The sequence below is a fragment of the Xiphias gladius genome, chromosome 7 (assembly GCF_016859285.1).
Source record: "Xiphias gladius isolate SHS-SW01 ecotype Sanya breed wild chromosome 7, ASM1685928v1, whole genome shotgun sequence".
Lineage (NCBI taxonomy): Eukaryota > Metazoa > Chordata > Actinopteri > Istiophoriformes > Xiphiidae > Xiphias > Xiphias gladius.
In genome coordinates this window covers 8947526-8970025 of record NC_053406.1, presented here as the reverse complement: position 1 = coordinate 8970025, position 22500 = coordinate 8947526, and the positions used below count along the sequence as shown (strand labels likewise).

Below are 22500 nucleotides of genomic sequence, written 5' to 3'. Positions count from 1 at the left end.
GTCAGAAATGTAACAAATTAACAAAGAACCGTGATAAGTATGAACACTTGTTCTGGACTAAGACTGTATTACTAAGGTTCCACTTTGAGGTCAGAGCAGATTAAAATCAAAGACACTGCAACATTCTCATCATTTTATTCATCACAAAAGCTTCATGGATTTAAAGCAGTCTGAGTGGAAAAGTGCATCATGTTCAGAAAGCTGAAGCTGCATTAAAAAACTACACTGCATGAACCAGAACCAGCCAGACTTAAAGTAACTAACGGTGCTATGCATCAATTTTTTCAAAAATAACACAGCAGTACTGATGCACTGCAAGAATTTTCAAAGCTCCAAGTAGTATCTTAATAAAATGTTTTTGAATAATTAACTGCTACCATGATGAGACAACCTCTTTTACGTTGTTCCCGCTGCACCAGAACCCATAAAAAAACCCACAAGTATCTGGTTTACTATAAATGCTCTGCCATGTTTTTGTATTAACCAGGGAATTACTCCACAAACCCTATGGAAGTATTTGTGAGTGCAAAACATTAACTAGAAAAACTCATTGTACTGGACCTTTTGTGTACATGTTCAAAAAGCAATCAATGACACGTAATGTGTAATCCTTAAAAGTGGTACAATGGCATGATTTTGTGATAAAAGTATTGGTAGTTTAATTCCAAAAACAGTTGGCCTTTGCTGTCAACTTAAACTATTCTTTAGCACATTATATCTCTAGAAATGTACAATGGGATGTTAAATGGTTTCTTATTTCTCATAAAATTAATTGTGAAATTGTCATAAACAAAGATAATTCAGAGGGTATAAGTGCTGGGTAGCCATGAGCGTCCCGGTGGAAGAAAAAGGCCAGTGTCTTGCTTAAGGAGTGGAATGGATGGAACTACTGCAGCTAGAAACAATGTATGACTACGTTGCCCCTGAGAAAGAACACCGTAAAATTTAAGACTCAGTCACATAGTCACACATTAAAACTTTGACATGGTTTTCCATTTGCTGGTCTCTAAACTCTAATAGTGGAGCTTACCGTAAAAGTCAGGGGGTGACCTAAGTCAGTAGGATTCATCCTCTGGGCACCATGAATATCTGTACCAAATTTCAGGGTAATTAGTCTGGACCGAAGTGCTGGACCGTGACACCGACAGACCAACACTACCATTCCTAGAGCCACATCCCGCCCGCATTACTAAAAAATCATGGCTATTGTTTATGTTTTCCACTTAAATGATGTGATGCCTTGTATTTCAGATCATGGCATTACTATAAGAAACCTCATGTGTCAACGCTGATCCAGTGTTCCTTAGATTATGCCCATCCACTTTGAATAGGAACTTGAGGAACAAATTTGCAGGTTATGCAAATTACATTTTCTAGTAATTCTTAAATACTGTACCTTATGTAATGGAGAGTGTGGGACTGTTGCAGGCACAGTTCATAGCTAAATCATATTTACATCATCATCAGTGGGGATGCTCCTGTATACTGTTTATCTAGAGTATATACATGCTCACAGAAAATCAAATTCTATAAATGGCTATAACACCAGAGCCAATGTGTATTCATCTTTATTGCCTTAAATGAAGAAGCCAGAAGCTGCCTTTTTACTGTGTTGCTATTGTGGAACAGTCTCTCATTAAATATCAGTTTGTCAAAAACTCCAAAAATAAAAAATAAGTAAAAACAAAAAGCTGCCTACACAGTATCAATAACTAATGGATGTGGGCAGCAATTGCTGACTTGTAAGAAAGCTATCATTGAGGACATGGTGTACAGCAGCTCACTGTGTCCTCTCAGCTATACATTACAAAAACTGCTTGTTCTGCTTCATCAATAATTAAGTGAAGATAAACATGAAGATATGGATTATTAATGTCATGCCCACACAGCTTTAAGCCAGTAAAAATTTTTTTATATACTACATGCGGCTAATAACAAGGAGCAGACTGAGGAGGAGCCCTGTCAACTTAACGCCACAGTATAGTGTCAAACTGAGGAACGCTTGTAACAACAATCCACATTACACCCTGGGGGGGCTGAGTTATATTCATGGTGCGCTGGATAATGACAGTATTTCACACTCATGGATGCTGTCGGGGTTATGCACACATGCCTCTGGAGAGTTGGTGTCTTCAACTCAGAAAAAGATAACACACTGGCGGACTGAGTAATGAATCTGTTCTGTCTGCCATCTGTTACCAGTGACAACTGGCGCGTTAGGATACACAAAAACAGAAGACAGAACACAAGGAGAAATAGCTACCAGATATTCAATTTTTTTCCACAGACAGAACTGGACTTGTCAAAGACTGTGAAAAGACTACATTACTTCCCAAAAATTAGTAGGCCCCGTTCAATCAAATCTCCCATGACTAATTAGAGTAGAAGAGACACAAGAGTAGAATGAAACAAGCAGGTTTAATGCGGAAATTGGCGGACTGTATGAACTCTGCAAATGGAGTAAAATTTGCTTTGGTTGACTTCATTTTACCATGACTGACACTCAGTGACACATTACCTTATGGCACCAGAAACTGATACAAACTCTCAGGGAAACCAACAAACACATTTAATTTCATTTCCATTCTCAAGAGTAAATTTACTCTGCTCTCTCTACTTTGTCCGAGTTCTTTTCTGATACTAAAAAGAGTCCTACAAATAAGTAAATTCATAGCACCATTAATGAACTTAATCAGTTCATCTGAAAGAGATTGTAAGGTTTCTTAAGATTTGTAGGCCTTGATTGAAATTTATGTAAAGGTCACTTTATTTGTCAAAATACTTTAAATTTGAAAGGGCTGATTTACTTTACTCACCCTATGACCTTTCCCCCTTGTGCCACCATCACATACTGTATCTCAGTTGTCAGTGTATCTCACAACCATGCATCCAAAAAAAGAAACCCATTGATTTTGTAAACCCCAGGGACCTTTCCTCTGGTACTGCTGTCAGGCCAACCTTTTAAGTGACCCTGCAGTATATCCTGAGCCCTTTGTCTTAAGTACACATTATCTACTGTGTACATTTGTTCTCCTTTGGGGAAGCAACCTGTGAAATTTTGTAACCCTGGGCAGAGGTCTGCACTATACTGAGTCAATGACTGTTACAAAATATGTAGCAATCTATTGAAAATGACCTGAAACACATTACCACACCATTGACCAGAAAACTACACAGGAAATTGCATCACATCCACATGCCTAACTCTACTACCATCAGTGCTAAATTGTTTCAGGTAGATGCTTGCAACAGTTTTATAAAGTGAAAAAGCTATTTTGTGCTTCAGTTTGGGCACAAGATAAGAAAGGTGCCTGAAAAACACTCAGTGTAACTACCACTTGTGTGTAGTCATTAAGCTGCTTGCTGTTGAACAAGTATCCCACTCTGAAAGGTGAAAAGAAACCTCAAGCTAAACACAAATCTACACGTTCAATTTTCTAAAATACCTGAGTTGACATGACAAAACTTAACTCTTTTTCAGTTAGTGATACACCACATTAGTGCAGGTAGCAGGAGCCTTGAAGCAGCATGGAGGTATTAGGGAAGATGTGGGGGGAGAGGAAGGGAATGGGGAGAAGTGAGAAGGGAGGGCCCATACCAACCTGCTCTCACTGCCTTGTTCCTTCTTCTCTCGGACCTTCAGCCACTTCCTCAACAGGAAACGCTTGCGGCGAGGGGAGGCGCTGGGCGTGGAGCAGCTGGACCAGGAAGAGGGGGCATCTTCATCGCTGGATGGCGTGATCTCAATGGAAGGCAGCTGGAGATACTCCTTGGAGCCGGAGTGAGATAGGGCTGTGACGTGACCGTCGTTCAGCCGCCCTCTTTCGAGCTCCCTCTCACTGGGCACATTCCTCATACGGCGCATCTTGAAGCGCTTACGCCGAAGAGTCGGGGTTGAGGAGCTGGATCGCATGGAACCATCTGACACAGCATTGCTTGCTCCGTCTGAGTATGCCGGAGCGTCATTTGGGACGCTCACCTGGAGTGAAGGAGGTCTAAGAGTGTCACTCATGATCCTGACTAGCTCACTAAAATGCAAATACAACCCCTAAATAACTTGTTTTTGAGATCCTTGATTACAAGAACTGCAGATTTTGCAATTTTGCAGCTTGAAGGGCTATTAGCTACGGAAAAGCTGAGGCTTAGTGCTGAACAGATGAGGCACAATTTAGATCCTTGACAATCTTTGGTGGACCTCACACAGCACTCTCAGTTCCTCTTACTTATTTCAATGTCCTGCCTACATGCCAGCCAATGGATTGAAAGACTGGTTGAGAAGTCCTGATAGCAGATATCTCGGGCCTGAACAAGTCCTCCTGCTGCTCCTCAGCTGTTGGTTGATATGTATCAGTTCAGTGGCTGGCTGACAGACTGTGAAGAGCAGTCTTGTGGCAGTAAACTCAGTCTCTTAGGCTGCAGAAGAGAGGGCTGGATTAGATAACAAAGGGGGCTTCTGTTCTGAGAGCAGCAGATGAAACATGTATAAGGCCTAGCAGGGAGTGTAACACTACTCCTTTGCTGGTCCTCCCCAGTAACTGGCAGGTGAAGTTACACACACACTCACTTATACATTGGCTTTGCTACAGTCCGAGCTGCCAAAGCTGTTACCTTAGCCTAACTGTTGCTAATGCCAAAGAGGAAGGCACCAACTTTCAGCCCTTCAATATTGATGCTGATGTTGTGTAAAAGGCTGGGAGGTTGTTTGTTGTCACTTTGTGCTCATTTTGGCGTTGCTGCAGCCGAGGAAGACCCTGTCAGCCCAGGTTGTGCCCATGCAGAGGGGAAGATCCGCCTTATGCCCCAGTGTGATGCTGTCTCCACGTGGTTAAAGCCTACAGGTTAGAGGGAGGTGATAGGACTGCAAGGTACAGGCAAGGCTGAGGGTGATGGTGACCAAGTTAAGCAGTCTCACACAGAATTTATCACACAGGCAGATAATCAAAAAAGCAGGCATAGTGTACAGGAAGACACACAGACACAGGCAGATTCCATGATGAGCAATCACGGTAAACAGGATGCGTTTCTCATGAGATGCACAAACACACTCACACATGGTAACAAACTGATCTACTAAACATACACTGCCTATCCACCACCATGCACCAGCCCAAGATCATCAATCCCTGACACCTTTCTTCCTTAAAAATTGCATCAAATGAATTACAGATTCTTCAATGTCCTGTCAGTGTTTACAAAAACAAATCAGAGATAACAGACAACCTCTATGGATTGCTGCCACTTTACACAATAGATATCTGAGCGATGGCTAACTACTTCATCGGTTAAAGGGCACTCAAGTATACACCAGAGTGAAGATACCTTTAAAAATCAGGAAACAAAAGAACCCTCTCACCAAGTGTTTGACACTGGCCGAGGTGCCAATGTGATAAACCCTTGATGTTTTGCTGAATACAGGCCAAACCACACCTGTCAGTTTTGCAGGTGCAACTGTCAAGCAAACAGAAGAAAAATATAAAATGAGATATGGTAGAGAACCATCATAAAGCATGTAGTTGGAGCGGGAGTGTTAAGATACATAAATAGTAAACACAACCATCTGCGTTCTTCTCACAGCCCTCAAAGAGCTCTGACAAAAAAGGCAATATGTTTTCTGTATGTTTCTGGCATGGATTTAGCAAATCAGAAATGTTGATGGGGGTAGTGAAATTGTTTTGGAATCTGATTGAATGTGGTCTCTACTGTAAATCTAAGCTTTGTTGCTGTTTTGGGTCAAAGAGGTTCACAACCATTCAGTAATCTTTCATAGAGAAAGTGAGAGCATTGAAAAGCCTTTTCTTAAATGGGACGAGTGAGAAGAGGCCTGATATTAGAGATGATCCAGGGACTTAGAAGTAGTGGGATTTGACAACTGTACTGACTACACTACAGAAGATACTGTAAGGCCAAGACAAAAATGACTCCAAGGTTTCTGGCAGAGGGCAATAAAGCAGCAGCCAAGCATCTTAAGTGATTATAAAGACTCATATTTGGCATCCTGAAACTTGGACTTCCACTTCTCTTCCACCTGACACAATGGTTTCAATTTGTCAGTTTTACTTAGCTGACAGTAACACAGAGTTCAGGTGTTAGCTGAACTTACATTCTGCAGCTTGGCCTCGTAAGTGGCAGACTTGGCCTTTACCAGCAAGGTGTCACTAAAATTGTCCATGTGACACACTGTCTTTGGCAGCCATCATGGCCTTTCTGGTCACAAGAGAACTTAGCATAACAGTACTAAGGCTGACATAATACTGGGTTTTGTTTTTGGTCACCAAGCTCAAGACTCTTTAATGGTCTGCATTACTGTGAAAAATGACAAGGACACGCAGCATGATAGAAAGATTTGCAAAAAGCTTTCGTGGTCCTGCTCCCATCAGACCCAATTCTCCCCAAGCATCATTGGCTCTCGTAAGGATACCATCATCCAGGCCTGTCGATTGAAACAACTGGAACTTCTCTTCAACATCATCCACTATCCCCTACTTTGCCTTGTCTCTTACCCAAGGAGAATGTAGCAGTTTGGCATATATTCATGTCTGCCACTGTGGAATCTTGCAGCAGTTCATCTGCTGCTGTTGTGAGGTAGTTCCTCACATCACTAAAGAATTGTCCTGAGTAAAGGTTACACTGACTCTCAATGAATAACGTGTCTCATAGCCAATGGACAACTCCTGAGAAGTCAGCTTGTATTCTCTTTTTTTGTAAAGAGCAGGCTTAAATTCTCGCTTAACCTCATCCATAATTTTGAGAACATGTTCAGCTTTGCAGAAGGAAGGGAGAATTTTTTAAGCTGCAGATCTAATGTCCAAAGATGGGAGGTTCCTCCTTCTGAAGAGTTTGGTCTGTAGTTTCCAACAGAGGAGTGGTCCGTTTCAAAAGGAGTACATAAAGCTTTCATTGTGGATTAATCAAGAACTTGTAAACCATATTTGGTTTTGTCATCACTTTCTCTTCTTCCTTCCTCTTTTTCCCTGCCTTCTCTTGACAGAATTTCTTCTTGGGTTCTGCTCCCTTAACAGAGCTTAGAGGCACTGGCTTTGTTTTCTTCCCTGCTGCCTTTTCTGCTTAAAACAGTGTCAGAGGTTCCCACTGCTGGAGCAGCCAATTGACACATCTTCCAAGAAATAGCCATCTTGTAGAGGACAACTTCAGAATCTCTCACACATCAGCATCACACAGAATTTTGATGTGATGCAGCACAGTTTTCCTCTATTGGCTCTTGTTGAAGTAGTAATATATTGTGATAAACCGGTCCTCAATGCCGACACGAAGCTGTCTTGCTGCCTTCTCAGCAGCTATGTGCATGAGGTGGCATGCACAACGGACTACTTAGATGGGGGAATTATCTGCCTTTATGAATGCTGCAACTCCTTGTGTTAATCCCAGCAGCACCAGTAATGTTCTACACTAAACGAGTTTAAGCAGCAATATTATTATTTTGCTGCCACTGGGATCATAGACATGGACAACTGCAGGATTAAGCTTGACATCACCCATGTCTGCGACCATCAGTTGCAATACTGTATGGGGAATGGGTCATCATTAATGTTCTGTTCATCGTTTAAGTCAAGTGTTCTTACTATGGCTGCCGTTGTGGTTCTGGCACAGCCGAAATGGTTGGCAGTGTGCCTATCAGGGAACATCTTTTCAAATAATGGTCTAGCATGGTCAGCTACAGATAATGTCAAATTGTGCTCAACAAACAAGTTTGTAAACAGTGTCTCTGCCCAGATTGGCCACAAATCCTATTCTCTGAAAAATGTAATGTTGATTTTAGGGACTGACGCTGCTATGACTAGCTACCATAACCAGATGTCAGTTGGCCTACATTTACTAACATGTAGTTATTGTTCGGTTATTGGATTTGTTGTTAAAGTTAGCAACACTTAGTTGCAGCCGCATTAGTACACCAGATTTCAATGAATGGTAGCTAGCTGAACTAGGTAACATGGCTAGCTTGTAGCCAGCATGGTTGTTCCTTGGTTAATTCTGTTTGATTGTTAAACAGTGCATCATTGTGTGTATCAAGGGACGGATAGAAAAATGGCTCCTAAGACTGCATGGCCTTGTGGTGGGACTAGGTCAAAGAGAAAAGGCTTGTTACTGAAAGACACAACTGGAATGTATTCACTCTATTCATACTGCACTCAAAACAGTCTCTTAGGTCAGCTGCTTTTGCATAACCAAAAAACTGAAGTCATATTTTTTACAGTTGTTAGATAAAATACGGTGATGAATTTAAGCTATCAACACTCCTCATATTTATGGCTACTCTGACTAATAACGGTGAACTGTAATCTATCAGTCCCTTGTGCGTAAAGAAATGCATACACCAGAAACTACAATATCTTTTGACAAATAGGGCAATTCTACTGTGGTGTTGGAATTGAGGACCAACTTTGATCACGCCGATGAAACAGTTATATAGTAAATAAAGATTTTGTTGAGTGCAGTCTAAAGAGAACATTACAGTGTGCTTGTTTGACCTATAGTCACTGGTACAGTAAGTCTCAAGTTCTAGCTGTTGAACATGTGGGATTATAATAATCATTATTTTTGCCCTTTCTTTTATGTATTTAATACAGGAAAATTATACACATAACACACACATGATAACATGACAATATAACATCACAAAAAAGACAAAAAAGAACGATAAATAAGTAAAATTAAAAAGAAAATTAAATTGATAGGATTCCCTCAGTAATTAAAACTGTTAGACTGACAATAGCAGTACATTTAGAAACTGAAACATACATAAGACAGGTATTTACAGTCTTGTATAGTCCCACTCTTCACTAAAGCAAATTTAGGTGTTGGTTTAGCCTACAGGTGTATGGTTGGTTTGGGATTTATACAGATAGATCAATATGTATTTGGAAAAACACACTATTATTGGTTATTTTGGCTCCTTCTTTCAGCCCATAGGATCTGAAATGAAACTATGATTATTGGTTTAAAGTGCAGACCTTCAGCTTTAATATTAGGGAATTTATTATTCATCTATCAAATTCAAAGAATCTGCAACCAAGTACTTAATGTGACCCTTTTATTTAGGTCTATACGAACTTGTCCAATAACTTTTGATCTTCTGAAATAGGCAGTCTGTCAATTGCTGATAATTACTGCATGGTTCACTTGATACATCCGAAAATACCAACAACTTTAAGCTGTAAGTTTGCACTCAAGTCCATACTCATTTAATTTCAGATTCAATATACTGGAGTACAGAGCCAAAATAACAGAGATCATGCCAAATGTCCAAATACATATGGACCTAACTCTAGGTTTTCTCTCAACCTCATGAAAATGTTTGAGAAACATTGGTTTTCGATGTGTATTTAATCTATGTCCTTCAGTGTATTACTTTAGGACAGTTTCATTTTCTTTACTACTCCCAGTTCTCTCCAGCAGCAACAGGCTCGACTTGACTCAAGACCTGGTCTCCTCTGGGGCCTGTTGTCTGCTTCCAGTGGAGAAATGTAACTAAGTACATTTATTCAAGTACTGTACTTAAGCACAAAATAGAGGTACTTGTACTTTACTTGAGTATTTCCATTTAATTTAACCTTACACTTTTACTCCACTAAATCTCAGAGACAAATATTGTACTTTTTACTTCACTACATTTGTCTGACAGCTTTAGTTACTTTACAGGTTACAATTTCCGTACCTTTCCTGACCTATTGATGTTTTTGCTAAGGGTTCGCACTCAACTCTGTGATTCTTGTATGTGTCTGGACATGTTTTGAACAGTTATCATCCAGTGAAGTTTATTGAGTGCTCACGGCCAGGCGTCCAGATCTCAGTTTCTTCCTACTGTTGCGGTGAAGGATTGCAATGGCTATTTTGAACACTTGCATGCCTTTCCTGGCCTGCTTGCTGTCTTTGTAGGAACTCAAATGAGTTTCTCTGAAGACTCCCCATTCAAGGAAAAACTTATCTACCTTCTCCCTGGATATCTTATAAAAAAATGTTTTGTTGAATGCAGTTGTTTGCCTTATTTATTTTGACCAAACTTCTTTCTTGGCTTAAATTAAGCAGTTGCTTGCATTCATTGATATTCACCTGCTGTGCATGTTTAAAAGTGTTAACATAAGATAACATTAGGATGTGAGTAATTAGGACTATATAAGCACAAGAAAAATAATAATGCATACATAATGTAAACATATTCTTTGTTATGGGAGCAATCCCCCTTCCATCCAAAATTAAACATAGAAAAACTTAAAAGTTGTCTCTCCATCACTCCCCCAGAAAAAATGCTACCAAAAATGTAGTAAACGTAGTAATCAGTGCACACGATGTGTTAATATTCACCAACAATTGCAGCAAATATAGTCACTGCTTTGGTCTCACTCACTTGAAAGCCATTCAAACAGGTTGACACCGTGGAATTGTTTGGAACTATTAAGAGCTACAGGAACCAATCGACCACGTGGCGGAGCGATCAAAGAGGGTCGCAGCTCTCTTATTCAGTGTCGCTGTGGTGAACAAGCAAGCTAGCTTGAAAATAAATACGTAAAGTTAGGCTAATGTTAACTCAATTCAAAATCTCAAATGTCCCCCAGTCCTTTTACCTTTCCAAAAGACTTCAAAGAATTGTGGAACGAGAGAGAGACAGAGAGAGGGGAATGAGAGATATAAAATCAAGGTCAAAAATCAAGTGTTTCTGTCAGTTCGTGGATCTTAGATACAGTCCCTTGAAATGAAATCATCCCCGCTTGTATTTTTTTCGTAGGTGGATGAAGGCAAGGGGAACAAATCCAGTGCTACGATTGGTCGAACACTTTTTCTTCCTATTTTGCTTTTCAGCAGGCTAGACACTCGTTGGCGTAGTCCTGAGTACTGCGCAACTGGTCAAACTCACAAGGTGTCACCAGCTTTTTGTGTACTTCAGAGTGAAAAATTGTACCAGCGTACTTTGATGTCAAAATGCTTATCTGCCACGCAAAAATGAATACAGGTTGGCATGTCTGCAATTTCTGTGTTCAGAAGAAATAAATTGTGAGCCATTGTGGTCACAAGACAGATATTGTCAACAGAATATTAATGAGATGCAATGTCATGTCAACAAATAATGTATCCTTTGGTTGGAACATAAATGGACAACAGGTAAGGACTAATAATGGAGAGTTGAGCTTACCCATATGTAATTTTGACAGCATGCAAATATAAGTTTTGAATGTGCAGTACACAAAAGGTTTCTGTTTAAAAACCAGAAAGTAAACAGTTAAAACCCTTTTACTAGGACACCAGCTGATCAGTCTGTTCATTAGTAGCTTGATCGGTCGTGTCAAAGGCAGCACTGAGGTCAAGAAACACCAACACAGAGCACACGCCTTAATCTGCCATCAAAATATCATTGGAGATATGGAGCATATCAGAATCAGTGCTATAGTATTGAAATAAGCATGACTGAGATTTCCTGGCTACTTCTGGAACTTGCAAGCAGATTATGTTTCTATAACTCTGAGAATAAAGGTAATTTGGAGATGGGCCCATATTCATCCAAGATACAGTAATATCCATGTACTGGTCACATAAAAGGCTTGAATTAAAAAACTGACTATCAATAAGGCGCAGATTTACCACTAATTTTGAGACTCTGTCACTAAAGATGTAAATTCAAACACTGCAATCAGTGTCATAGAGATAGCCAACCAAATTTTATAGATTATGTTTGGATTTCACCATCAAGGGACTTTCACAAATATTTGACTTAAAGCAATTGGGCTGTTTAAAGGTCAATGCTAAAAGGCTGGAATACTGTGCATTTCACTTTGCAAATACCCATTTGGTGAAGTCAAACATTTCATGACAATGAAACCAAAACTTTAAGAGTTAAACATATCTGCATATTCTTTATTATACTATATTCAGCCAGGATTAATATTCAGCTAAATGTCTCTCTTAATATTTTGTACACTGCTTTTTTTGATAAAAAAGAGAATTAGGTCATAAATATTCAATAAAACAATTGTTTTGTTTCAACAGTCCAGTTATTTACCAACTGGGATCTAGATCAAAAATTAAACTCTCAGAACCCAACCTTACTATTATGTTTTTGAAATGATGCATTTCTATTTTAATAAGCTCTAACTGTGTCATTACTAATGCTGTCCTGGTATGTTATAAATGATTAAGATAATAATTATCTATTCATTCACTCTGCTTGCATTATTAAATCATCCAGAACTCATAAGTGTTGAAATGAATTAATGAAATGCCTTCATACTGTATAAGCCGAAGGGTAGATGAAGATGTAAAAAAGAAGGGAGCAACTGCTGACTGAGAAAATATCATCTATGCATGTTCTTTTATAGCACTATTTATGTTTAAATAAACATGTGCAGTGTGGATCTATAAAAATGCACAAAGACACACACACACACACACACACACACACACACACACACACACACACACACACACACACACACACACACACACAGACACACACACATGGCAAGACAACGTTTATTGTTACAGTTTCACACGTTCTAGTAGCCTCACGTCGTACTCTGGCATCACTGGGCTCAATTCAGGTGAACAGGTGAAGGCAAGGTTGAGCATATTGGCATGGCTGACAATCTAGTCCAAGAGTGTGGTTACTAGCTACTGCCATGAATTTGTATGCATTGATATTTTTTGATTAAATTAACAGATTAGTGATTTTTCTTCACAGTCATGTCTTAGGAAAGGGAAACACTGTTAAACACTGCACTCTAGCTGGAGAGCGTGTTGATACACCTGTGCAGCATAATAATAATAAATAAATAAAAAAAATACAGTGCACAGCAGGAAGGACCCTTATGGTCTATCCATCTTGTGTCACAGTGCCTTGTGCACTTTGCCATGCATACATTAGTGAAGTCAACAGTTGGACCTCCCACAGCGTAGCTTTGCTGTTACAGCTGAGGCAGAGATCACAGTTTTCCATCGCTGTGATGGCCACACAGTGCAGAGCAATCGTGTGATTGCTTGTCTTTCACGCGTCATTACTGACCAGCAAAGTTAAGCTCTGTTGTTCCCTGCCTCTCTATTCTTAGCACTGTGTCCCTGTAAACACAATGTCAAAGACGGTGGGCAGATTACAGAGGCATGCTAACGCTGATTAAACAAACACTCATGAAAAAACGTGCAACGTAAAATGCTCTGATTGGTCAAATGAATTCTTTACAAGGGCACGAAACATAGAGCATCTGAGGACTGGGAAATCTCTGTCATGGTGGATAAAGACTGAAAATAACTATTACAATAAGGAGGCTGCTGTAACAATCCTTGGAACACAGAAGTCTATATTTCTTTTAAAATCACATCTCATGTCTACGTGGGTAATCCTGCACCTCAAATTAAGCAGCATATTAATGCAATACAACATTTATTACTGCGTGTGAAGATACAGGATACAAATTTCGTGGATACTGTTTCCCTTTAGGTCAAGCAAACCTTCTGGAAATTTTCCCAGTAAAAAAGGTAAATTATTCACCTATGTATTTGATATTTTACTAAAGTGTAATGATTACAATGTGACTGGTGGTGTCACAGCTGTGACAGTGGATATAATTTGAGCTGCAGCTACCATCATTGAGTGAAGGCATGTCGCCAAAACAGGTTATTCAAATGGTTTGCAGAGTGCATTTTTACTAATTTATTCTGTCTTCTCCTTAGCAGGTAAATGTAAATAGAAAAAAATGGAGAAAATGCTGGACGGAGAGCTGCTGGTAGGTTGCAGCAGAGGTTTAGTGCTGGTATCACTGCATCAGTCACAGGGTCAATGGCCAACCAGCAAAAGAAAGGAAGTACCATAGGTAACCATATGTCCTTCTACACACTCAAGATTCAAGCTTCTTACACCGACAAAAGCAGTCATCAAATTGCCATTCAAATAAATTATGTTAATTACAAGTGATTATGGTGCTTCAACAAATAAAAAACACATTCAAAAAAGAAATTAAGAAACTGAGTGAAATTTGATGTGTGTAAGATGAGACCCCTTCATCTAACAAAAGTGCTGTCAAAAATGGAATGAACAAAAAGGTGAGACAAATAAGATGAAATAATATTGCCACATAAAATATATATACACTGTGTCTGCGTAACATTTTCCCACAGGCATGATGCTATTGATGTGTTACAATGTGAAATCCATATTTAACAACCCGCTCCTCGGATAAAACCTTATCACTGAGCAATTACTCACTCATGTCGGAGTACATCCTGCAACAGGGTTGCAGTACTGATGGGCAAGTATTACGTGCGCTGTGAAGCTATGATGAGATTATGAAGTCTGATCATGTAACAGGCTTCAATGCATTTTCCCTTTTCCCTTTCCTGTCTTAATCTACTGTATAAATCTTACTAGAGCAGCAGTCAGACTGGTGTCTGAGTGCACACCGACTCACTGTAAAGAAGAATGAAGGAACACATTGTGTTGTAAATGACTGGATTTAAAACAGAACTCTCTTTCTTCAAGCTCTGCGTCTGTGCTATATACCAGCCAGGGAAGTTATTTATGGTAAAATGGTTTCATTTTAAATATAAATATAGTAGCAAGGTTATTTTCAGACATGAGTCAAATTACTTACAGAAAGGTTACATTAATCGCTGCAAAGCAGTAAGACATGCTGATAGACAATCCCACAAGGCTTCCTCACAAATGTTTCTTTGACTTCATATACAAACTTTAACGTAAAGCTAATTAAATTGTATTATGTATTACACAGAATACCTAGAGTGCATCTTTTCCAATCACAGCTGGCAGGTAATCCTACGTCCCACCATCCACATCATAAAAACGGCTCCCTCCTCCTTCTCTTTGGTCCATGTCTATAGAGACTTGATGTACTGATCAAAACCCCAGCTTTCATTTCTTATTTAACCACCCTGCCTTCTAAAAATAGCCTTGTTACATGCTTGAAACAGGCACAGCTCTTTGGTGAAGTACAGCACAGTATGTAGTACTATATCAGACTGTAGTGAAGAAGCACCTTAGTTGAATCAGTCTCACAACTGTGACGTGATGACGTTGAGACAAACTGAATCAACTAAATCCGAAAAAAAAAAAAATCAGACCAAATGTGTACGGTTGGTTTCAAAATGATTGCATTTTAATGGCCGGTACTGTACGCACTGGGGATGCTGTGAATGAACAGTGCTGATCAGAATCAGCCAAAGTCTGTTCTGAATAAATTTGAGATATAAAAATAGGCCATGTAGTTGCAGATTAAAGCTTAATTTCATATCTATAACATCTCCATGTTCTTCACAAAGTTTTGGATTTTCAGAGGGCTGCATGTCACAACCTCAGTGAAACACTCCCATACAGTAACATGGATAACAGACACAAGTCTGATCAGATTCAGCCCTAAAGAGCCTTAATAAATTCAATGATACTGTAAACTAAAAACTCATTCACATTCACACATAGTGAGATAAAGAAGCATCAAACTGGAAGCTCTGGATTTTGCATTCAAGCTACCAAATACAAAGCCAGTTTATGGTTCTTAACAGTGTTTTAATCTAAAAGACGGCAAGCTTTGTCTGAATTAGGTCTGATTGGGGTTACTAGATTATAGTTTTATGACAGTAATTATGAGCCATTAAGTGACGTTAGTTAATGAAGCGCTGCCAAGACATTCTATTTTGGTATGTCAAGCTATACTTCCTCTCACATTTGGTATTGCTAATATGAGTGATGAGTTTGTGTTGCTGTAGAGTTCCATCTGGCTGTACTAACTCTGCACTAGTCTTGTACAAGCAGCCCAAAACTCTGCTGCTAAAACTGAAAAAAATGAAATCTGGAGGGTCTGAACACAACAAAACTCTCCTTATCTAAAATTGTGAAGTGATTGGTAGGTTCATTTTTGGTTTAGAAGATGCTGTATAATCTTCTGTAATTTCACTATAACAAGAAAGTCATTTACCAGTTTCTTGCTTCTAACATTAAAGCAAAATCAGCAGGTGGTGTCACTTTTAGAGATCTAGCAGATATAATCATCTCCTGTCAGAGGATGTGAAACTGAGCCGGGTTTTAGATCTGTGGTCACAACTCATTCTCACAGCTTAAACTTCTCATAACTTGATAATTAATGCACTGAACAGCTCGGTTTTGTAACAAACTTATTATTTTACTTAATTTAGGACTTAATTTATAAATTTCTCCTAGTGAGGTGTTTTAACTGATGGTATAAAGCCCTTTACAAGCCTCTCAGCAACTTCTGCAACAAGCTTCAGCCGTATCTTTTTCAGTAACAACACTAGGGTGGGAAAGAGCATTTAAACTGATTTCAAACATTGTTTGGCAAATATAAATACACAAGAAAAACCAAGCCTAGACCACACAGAATACAAAACAGGAAAAAAGCTCAGACCACAAAACCTACATTTACTCCAGAACTGATCACTGTCACTTAATCTGGCACATATCTGTAGTCTGAAAGTCTACATAATGTTCTGAATAAATGTGAGATGAAAGATTAGAGAGATGATAGATTAGTTTGGAATGTACTCTATGAGATGTCTATCACCAGAACAAAGCCAAAAAAGATGGGAGAACAATGATTTACATAATCACTTAGCGCAATCAAAGGAATTTTGCAGTGTACGTCCAAAAAATTCCCTGTGGTGTCACTCTGAAGGATTTCATGTTTGAACACAAACTATAAAACTACTTTATTTGCAATAACACTGAGGTAAAGACAACTGCAAGCAACAGCTTGGTTTTGTTCACCAACTGTCATTTCCTGAGGGGTTAAGAGGCATTTTCCCAGGCCTGACAGTCATAAACAGCTGAGAGAACAGGGGCTGTCGGAAACTGGGGGACATCGGACTGTGAGATGCATTCAAAGTGGTCTCATTCAGATAGAGAGAGAGAGAGATGGCCACAGCAAAAGCCACAAACTGTTTAAGTGTGCTAACTGCTCTCGTTGGCAGCACGTTGTTTTGCTCCGAGTGAGCTACAGGCCTTTTCACAGTAATTTAAATCTCCAAAAAAGCAGTAGATTCAAGAGTTTACTGGTGAGGGTAGAGACATGCAAGGGTGGCAACTCCACTGTGAAGACATGCTGCCGTCACCATGTTGGTTAAGAAATAGCTCTTAGACTTACTGTAACTATTTCCCAAAAGCAAATGTTTTACCAGTTTTAATTCTGAAGTTAGTTGCTGAGTTACATGGATAAGTAATTTGCTGAATGGTTTCCAATTTTTGTGCAGCTTGGATAAACAAATCCCAGGGCTATGAGCTGGAGACTGAACGGAAACTGAGACTATTCCTTTCATTTGTGTTTGGTTAAGTGTATTTTCCAAATAGGTCAAATGATCCTTTAATGGGCTCATTTTTTACAGTTTCTTCAAATATCACGTGTTCTTACTGTATGAAAGGAAAATGTCAGACAGTAAATTCAGGCTATCATGCCTTACAGAGTATACCACTGGGCACCTGCAAAGAAATATACAGATATATACTGTATATACACCGATCAGCCAAAACAATAAAACCAGGAAGTGGTTTTAATGTTTTGGCTGATCTGTGTGTGTGTGTGTGTGTGTGTGTGTGTGTGTGTGTGTGTGTGTGTATGTATGTATGTATGTATGTATGTGTATATTATATATAATATTATATATAATATTATATATTTATATATATGTATATTTATATATATATATGTATACACACACAAACACACACACACACACACACACACACACACACACACACATATATATATATGTAGATATATAGATATGTGTGTGTATATATATATATAGATAGATATGTGTGTGTATATATTATATATATAGATATAGATATATATTAGATATATATAGATATATATACACACACACGTCCACAGACACAAACACAAACACATACTGAGCTGAACAAGATCCTGCTGTGACACATGGGAACAAACAGCAGACTCAACTCAAGCACCCCTAAAGAGTTTTCCTCAAAACATGCTGCGCTGCAGGTGCATAACGTAGCAGACGGGTCCTCTCAAAAAGCTGGACGGCAGCCACACTGTAAAACCAACCAATCAAAAATCTGTGTCCTTGTCAGTCTATGCCACACTACGTTCATTTATTCATTTTGTTGTTTTTTATTACTTTCTTATAGCCTGTACTGCATTTACCTACTGCAGGTGGCAAATATTTTCCTTCCTTAGGCCAACCGTAACTATTGCACTGATTACTCTGTGTTGTAGTACACATGTAATACAGCACCATTGTGATCGGCTTCAGGTTATTAGCTTAAAAAGTAGTGAGCGATTCCCAAATGTGTGTCCAAAAAAGCCTGAGGGTGTATCAGTAGGTCCACAGCAATACAGAGGTTATATAAATGTCACTTATAGGCCATCTTCCTTTGCTCAAAATAAAGATTGCAAAGCTATATATGGGAAGAACTCTCCTGTTCAGAAGAATGTTAGAGCATTAACAAAAACAAGCACAAAAACATTTTAGCTAGAGTGACTAAAATGAAAAAGAAAAATGATTCAACCTAACCCTCACAATAACGACCTTGTAAAGGCGGCTACAGACAAGGTGGCAATGTGCACAGGAAATATGTTCAAAGTTGGGAACAAATGAGACAGATAAGAAGGACTACATTGCAACAAAAACGAACAAAATGCTTGACGGAACTGTGTACACTTCTGCCTGCTTATACCTGAAACTTTTTGTTACAACTTTTTCCTGTGCCCAGGTCAGCCAAGAATGTTGCAATCAGTGCCAAGGTTATGACGTAGAACAAGCAGGACCATTATTTGACTGGTGGTCTACATGTATCAGGTTATGGCCTATATGCACCCAGTAAGCCCTTTGCATTCCTGTTTTGTTCTCTCCAGCACGATCGATGCTGCGTAGAGGACTTTAAGTTTATAAGTGAAATACGAGAAAACAATTTAAGGAAACACATTCAGAATTCATTAGACTGCAAATAAACTACACGAGAGTCGACATAAAGAAGCAAGTGAAAATTTTCTCATTTCATGTATCCGGCCATAATTCAAATTGAACTAGAATACACAATCAATAAGCAAAAACAAAACCAAGAAAAATCCCTGGTGAAAAATTCCTCTTTGATTTTTAGTCAACCTCTCTACATACGATGGAGACACCACAACTATCAGATGGTAAAATCGGGGTTTAGGGCTGAGCTGGATGGTCTCTCGGGGTAATGGAGGGACACGGACACAGGAGGAGCCGGGGGCGAGCCCTCAACCCTGCGACTGATGCACGGCGCCGCACACAACGCCGGGTACTTTCCTTCATTATTCAGACATGAAGCCTCAAGTTACAGGGCACTGGGAGCTTCTCCTCCACCTATGCCCGAACTCTAATTTTGGATAGCGATGTTTATTCGAACACTTCGTGAAGTTTGGTGATTCCCAGCACAGCATCTGTCTCGTACAGGCAGCGGGAGCTGGACAGCAAGTGCAGCTGCGTTAGAGTCCCTTTGCTCGCAGTGATGCAGGAAACTCTAGGCTACAGTCATTAGGGCCCGTCTGTTTAATCAATATAATCAATAAACTCTTTACTCGGCGCGGCTTAATCGACGTGTGTCATCAATCCCGACATATACCTTTCCCATCTCTGTCGCACGTTGGGCTTTCGTCTGTTTTTATTACCGACTTCAACTGACGTCGTTTCGGTTTGTGCTTTTTCAGACCGACAGCGCACAACAAAGCGACCGCCGCCAGCTCCAACAGGAGGGCAGTGGACCTCGGAGGAGCCCCGGTAAAAGTCTGACATGTTTCATCAGTGTCCGAGGTGCGTTTTTACCTTCGATTCGCCCCCGCCAACTTCTACAAACTTGTCCCACACGGGCAGCGCACCCGGCGGATTGGCTTCATGGACCGTGCCCATCCATGCCGACGGGTACAGATAAATCCGGTGAAGCGTGGCGTTCTGTTTGCCCGGCGGAATAAACCACCTCAAAAAACAGTCAAGCGCATCTTGGAGGCGGGGACCCGCGAGCCTGCGCCTCACGGATGAGAGCCGCAGAGAGCAGACCACCGAGCGGTGACCTATCAGTGTCTGACCAAACGCCGCAAATGACCTCCCTTCTTTTAACCTCTTAGTGGCCTGCGCGCTGCTCCTGATCGACTCGGCTTTAAATTCCAACTCTTTACGAGGGTATCCATTACTCCTCGTCTATCTGTGGATCGGGTGTTCGTGCTGTGCTGCGCGCAGCGGTGGGCCCGTAGCAGTGGACGGGAGGTTCCAGGGGATCCTCCAAACTCCGATTCGTGCACCAGAGAAAGGCACTGGGAGTCGGGGCATAAACACGTTCAGATGTTTCCATTATTCAATCAACACATGTGATCTCAGGTTGGAGTAAAGGAACACTAGTTGGACTTCTTTTTTGTTTTTTAATCACATATTTAAATTGCGACATTGGACATTTGTTGAATTTACAGTGCCCAAACTATGGGACTACGGAAGGTTTATTGTTTAACAACATTGGATCAAGGATGATTTAATGTGGATTTTTGACACTTATAAATAAAAAAAATTACCTTTTAATGTCAAAGTGAAAACAGATCTTTACAAAGTGATCTACAATAATTACAAATAAAGAATACAAACTGCAAATGTTTGCATAAGTATTCACCGCCTTGAATAGGACACACCTAAATCATCACTGTTGTAGCAAACTGGTAGAAGTGAAATAATTGGTTTAATGGAGATCACCTAGTGCGTGTAATCAAGGGGGTTCGATTGATTACAGTATAGATACTAAATTTGGAAGGTCCAACTTTTGGGCAGTCAGTATTGTGACAAAACCTCCACCACAAGGACAAAGGAACACTCCGACCAACTCAGCAAAAAAGGTGATGTTAAAAATAAAACCTCAGAGAAGGCTGGATACTCTTTATAAGCACTGTATAAGTGCTGCTCCAAGAAAGACAATGATGATCTCTAAGCAAAGAAACACATTCATGCAGTAACATACTACAACAAACCGTGCTTTACAGTATGTTTCATGTTTATATGTGTACCAAAATAAACACAAGTTAGTCACACTGCTATGGTTTTTAATGCATAGCTGACATTAATTACAAATATATGTACTGCAAGTGCAGACTGAAATAGGTAGGTGGAAGTACATACATATAGAATTCACACATCTCGGAAGTCACTGAATTTTGTTGGGTTGTTTTTTTTTTCAACAAATGCTTCAAAAAAGACATTAAACAGGTCAATACCACAAAATTATAAAACAGTGACGTAGTAGATTTCCCCTGAAATCATTAAGCCTTTCTAATATGTTGTTCTGTGTTTTTATTATGATATAGACCATGCTGACCTTTCACACTTGCCTGTTTTTGTTGCCATCACACTGTAAAGAATCAACCCTGTAATGCAGGTGGGCATAAAGAGCCAGTGACAGCTTGGACTGCTGCATTGTGCAACATTCACAGTGTATGGTATGTCCACAATCACTCTACCTGTTCATGTTCACATGTCCTGTGTGAGACTGGAAGTTGTACTTCCACACTAATGGATAAATCCAAGTTTCATTGGACCCTTTTCAGTACCATCAAGTTAAACTTCATCAGTGACTGACCAGTTTTTAAAGATGGCACAAACAGGGAAGATTACAGTCTGCAGTGACTTGTTATGTCACAATTCATGAAGCCTGACCTTCTCTGCCTCTATAGGGAACAAAGGGTTAAAGGTTACAGACAAACAATGTGGGCAGTCTGTCCGCCAGTGTGTGATTAAACTGTGTGTGTTTATGTATTTGTGTGTTTCCACACCTCCCTCTCTGAGTGTGACTTATTCCGGGGCCTTGTGCATGGAGCATGCAAAAGGCTGCTGTCGTGCAGAAACAGCTCAATTCTTGGATTCTGTGGAGACACTGGACAATGTTTCTATTGATAGAAAAGTGACTGAGAGAGAGACACACAGTCCAACCGATGAGACAGAGACAGATCTACAGTTATTATCTGATTACAATCAACATCATTCACTGTCACAAAAAGACTTTTTACTAGAGGCAATAAGGCTCTGGGGAAGGCTTGCGGAAGCTTCTATAGCTCAAATCTGTCAGTAACTTACATTACGTACATACATTATGCTGTCCATCCAATGTTTTGTTTTTTTTCCCTCTGGCCACTTAAGATAATTTAAACTCCCATATCAAATCAAAAACATGGCTTCTGGTTGACTTCCATTAGTCTGCTCTGCTCAGGCTGAAAAAAGGGATTCATTACTTCTGTCCCTGGAACTTCATAGACCTTTCCGTACGTTATACAATTGTTTAGCAAAGCTGCCTCTTCAGGGAAAATATGAGCGTGTCACAGTCTGCTTCCCAGTTCCCCTCCGCCCCTGTCTCCAGCCCCAGAATCCTGTTGTCCCTCCCTCCCTCCCTGCCAGCTCACCTGCCTGATTATCCACCCATCTGCCTGTAAGCCAGTTTATCCTCAATTAAAGTTTCTCCACTGAATTTGCCTACGTTTGTGTCTGTGTTTGGGTCCTCCCTGCCTGTTC

At 39.9% G+C, this 22500-nt stretch overlaps 1 protein-coding gene across 2 annotated transcripts in view; it reads right to left on the bottom strand.

The window, feature by feature from the left end:
* gramd1bb (GRAM domain containing 1Bb) overlaps nucleotides 1–22500 on the bottom strand; it is a 124664-nt gene that overhangs the window by 64884 nt on the left and 37280 nt on the right. Inside the window, exon 1 of one of the 2 annotated variants that reach the window (XM_040131519.1) lies at nucleotides 3603–4012. The exons of the other annotated variant lie outside the window; for it this stretch is intronic. Coding sequence (XP_039987453.1) covers nucleotides 3603–4012 — 410 coding nt within the window. Of the gene's footprint in view, nucleotides 1–3602; nucleotides 4013–22500 lie in introns of those variants that run through there. 2 annotated transcript variants of the gene reach the window in all.